The sequence below is a fragment of the Electrophorus electricus genome, chromosome 7 (genome assembly GCF_041902795.1).
Source record: "Electrophorus electricus isolate QZ-2024a chromosome 7, ASM4190279v1, whole genome shotgun sequence".
NCBI classification, from domain to species: Eukaryota; Metazoa; Chordata; class Actinopteri; order Gymnotiformes; family Gymnotidae; genus Electrophorus; species Electrophorus electricus.
The window spans coordinates 10750001-10752500 of NC_137503.1; the positions used below are offsets into that span (position 1 = coordinate 10750001).

The 2500-nt window shown below is 46.2% G+C and overlaps 1 protein-coding gene across 6 annotated transcripts in view; it reads right to left on the reverse strand.

Moving 5' to 3' along the window:
- Positions 1–2500, reverse strand: part of erbb3a (erb-b2 receptor tyrosine kinase 3a) — a 19803-nt gene that overhangs the window by 7641 nt on the left and 9662 nt on the right. For 4 of the 6 annotated variants that reach the window (XM_081717715.1, XM_081717712.1, XM_081717714.1 and 1 more), the window contains 6 exons: positions 2235–2352; positions 2002–2075; positions 1826–1916; positions 1506–1523; positions 775–992; positions 323–455 (listed from right to left, as the gene is read on the reverse strand). In XM_081717715.1, the coding sequence (XP_081573841.1) occupies positions 323–455; positions 775–992; positions 1506–1523; positions 1826–1916; positions 2002–2075; positions 2235–2352 (652 nt within the window). The remainder of the gene's footprint in view (positions 1–322; positions 456–774; positions 993–1505; positions 1524–1825; positions 1917–2001; positions 2076–2234; positions 2353–2500) is intronic. The other 2 variants (XM_035524561.2, XM_081717713.1) reach the window with 1 other exon arrangement.

Genomic DNA, 2500 nt, shown 5'->3' on the forward strand with positions numbered 1-2500 from the left:
GGTCACTGGACCCACCAAACCAATCTAGCAGTACAAAATTTATTAAATGTATCCCTACATTTTGTCGGGAAGTAGTAACAAAAACAGTAAAAAATGTGCACGTTTTGTAAGGATAAAAGTAAAACTTCTTTCTAATACATTTTGACAGCACTATGTATATGTTTTACCATTATAATTTTGCCTGTAACAACAAAAGACATACAAACAGGCACACACACACACACACACACACACACACACACACACACACACACACACACACATACACACACACACACACATATACACACATATACACATATACACACACAATTGGACAGACCCAGTTAGGAAGTTGCAGTGAGGTACACATGTTCCTCCTCTGCTGTAGTTCTTGCAGGACAGACATTGGTCCGGACCTGGGCCCCAACAGCCATCAGATGAGCACAAAGGATCACACACATGGCCCTCACGGACTGTGCATCAGCGCCCCCCACACACACACACACACACACACACACACACACACACACACACACAGATGCACACACACACACATAGAGAGAGGCATCATTTTGAGTCCAATTCTTTGACATTCTGCACAGTTCATCAGAAAAAATAGCCCGTTAAACCATAGCATGCAAATCTGTCTGGTGAAGAATAATCAATATGTGTTGTTTTTCACTATTAATGTAATTCCTACTTAAACATATAACTTTGGCATTCTTTCCCATTTGAAGTGCAGACCAATCAACCGCCACCCCCCAACACACACACAATTGCCCATACACTTACTGCATTCATCCTGAGGGTGGTTCTCTTTGATGTCGAGGGTTTTCTGGCGTCGCTGGGCCCGCGGTCCACCGCCGAACAGCCGAGTCCAGTTGATGGTATGGTGGTAGCAGAGCTGGCTGTTGCCTGTGAGGTAGATGGCGCCATCGCTAATCCTCCGCAGGGACTGCAGACCCAGCGACTGCAGCTTGGGAATCCTTATCACCAGCAGAGCGTAGCCCCTGGTGCAACACGTGCCGCTCAGTGAGAATGCCCCATCTCCTCCCCCCCCCCCCCCCCGCCCAATCAGGCTGGAGGGGCTTTGCGGTGGAATCCAACATGAAGAGAAAGACAACCACCTCCCCCACCATGGCACAAGCCAGGAAGAAGGAAAAGCATTTTACCAAGACGCAGACACAAGCACTTAGTACAGGCACTGAAATACGCTGTCCGTCAGCTAGCGGTCTAGTGAAACAACACGTGAAGCTAGAATGTGATCCTGGTCGAAAGCCAGACCAGAATCAGTTTGATCATGCACCCAGAGACAAATCAGTTTCTACATCAAGCAGACCCTCTTAGCCAGAGGCATGCACATCCCCTGGGGTTCACACCCATGACAGTGGGGATTATTAGCACCTTGCAATACCAGGTGAACTACAGGCTATGCGTGCTGAAGCAAACGTGTGTTGGTGTAACCATTCTGCTATCTGATTGGTCAGGTGATAATGTGGGTTAGTGAGAACATGGGATCCTACCTTTTAGAGCTCACTCCTCTGACAGGGAGGAGCATAGCGAGAGAAGAGACAGAACAGATGATGACAGGGATGTTTAGACATTTAGGATGTCAAATTCAGTTAAACGTAAACAGCAATTCTACAGGTATTGTGCATGTAAATGAAGACTTTTGGTTAATTACATGTTGTGTGTATTACATTTGTTGCATATATACAGCATGCTAGTGTGATGATAACAGACTAAGACATACGCCATCAATATATGAGCAGAGGTGAACCGTTAACTAAATGGTGGAGTGTTGCTTTAACAAGTGCACAGACCAAAGGGTAGAACAGCTTACTTGTAGAGAGACCGGCCTTGTATGGTTGCCAGATTAGAGAAGACCGAAAGATCTTTCATTTCTTCAGGCCATGACTGAATACTCAGAAAGTCTGGCAACCAGACAAAATAATGTCATACATACAAGAAACAGTTCAGGAATTGCTTGTATTCATATTTTTAAATACACACACAAACCTGTGATTTCTCGGACAGTGTTGAAGATTTTAAGCTTCTTGGGGTCAAGAGCTGAGATGTTGTTGTATAAGTCCCTGTAGGCAGGAGAAGATATTTTATAAATGAGCACATGAAAGCCTTAAGCCACACAGAGAACCTGTGCTGGTGTAACAGAGGTCCCTCCAGTGCATCTCCAATGAGGGGCTGGCAGACACTGCTAGGGCAGTCAGCCAGCCTCTTCAGGAAGCACTCACCCATTAATCCCTGTAGTGAGGAAGTGTAGGCTGCCCTTAATTTTAGTGCAGTTTATGAAGCTGTCAATATTTTGTGAGTCCACTGTCTGTCTGTTGGGGGCACCAGTGCCTTCACATACTATGGGGAGGGGGGGAGGCAGAAGGAGAGAGGGTAGGGGGTAGGGGGAGAGAGAGAGAGAGAGAGAGAGAGAGAGAGAGAGAGAGAGAGAGAAAGAGGACAAGATGGGGGTGAGGAATAGCATGAAGTTGTTGAACTTGTATGTGGG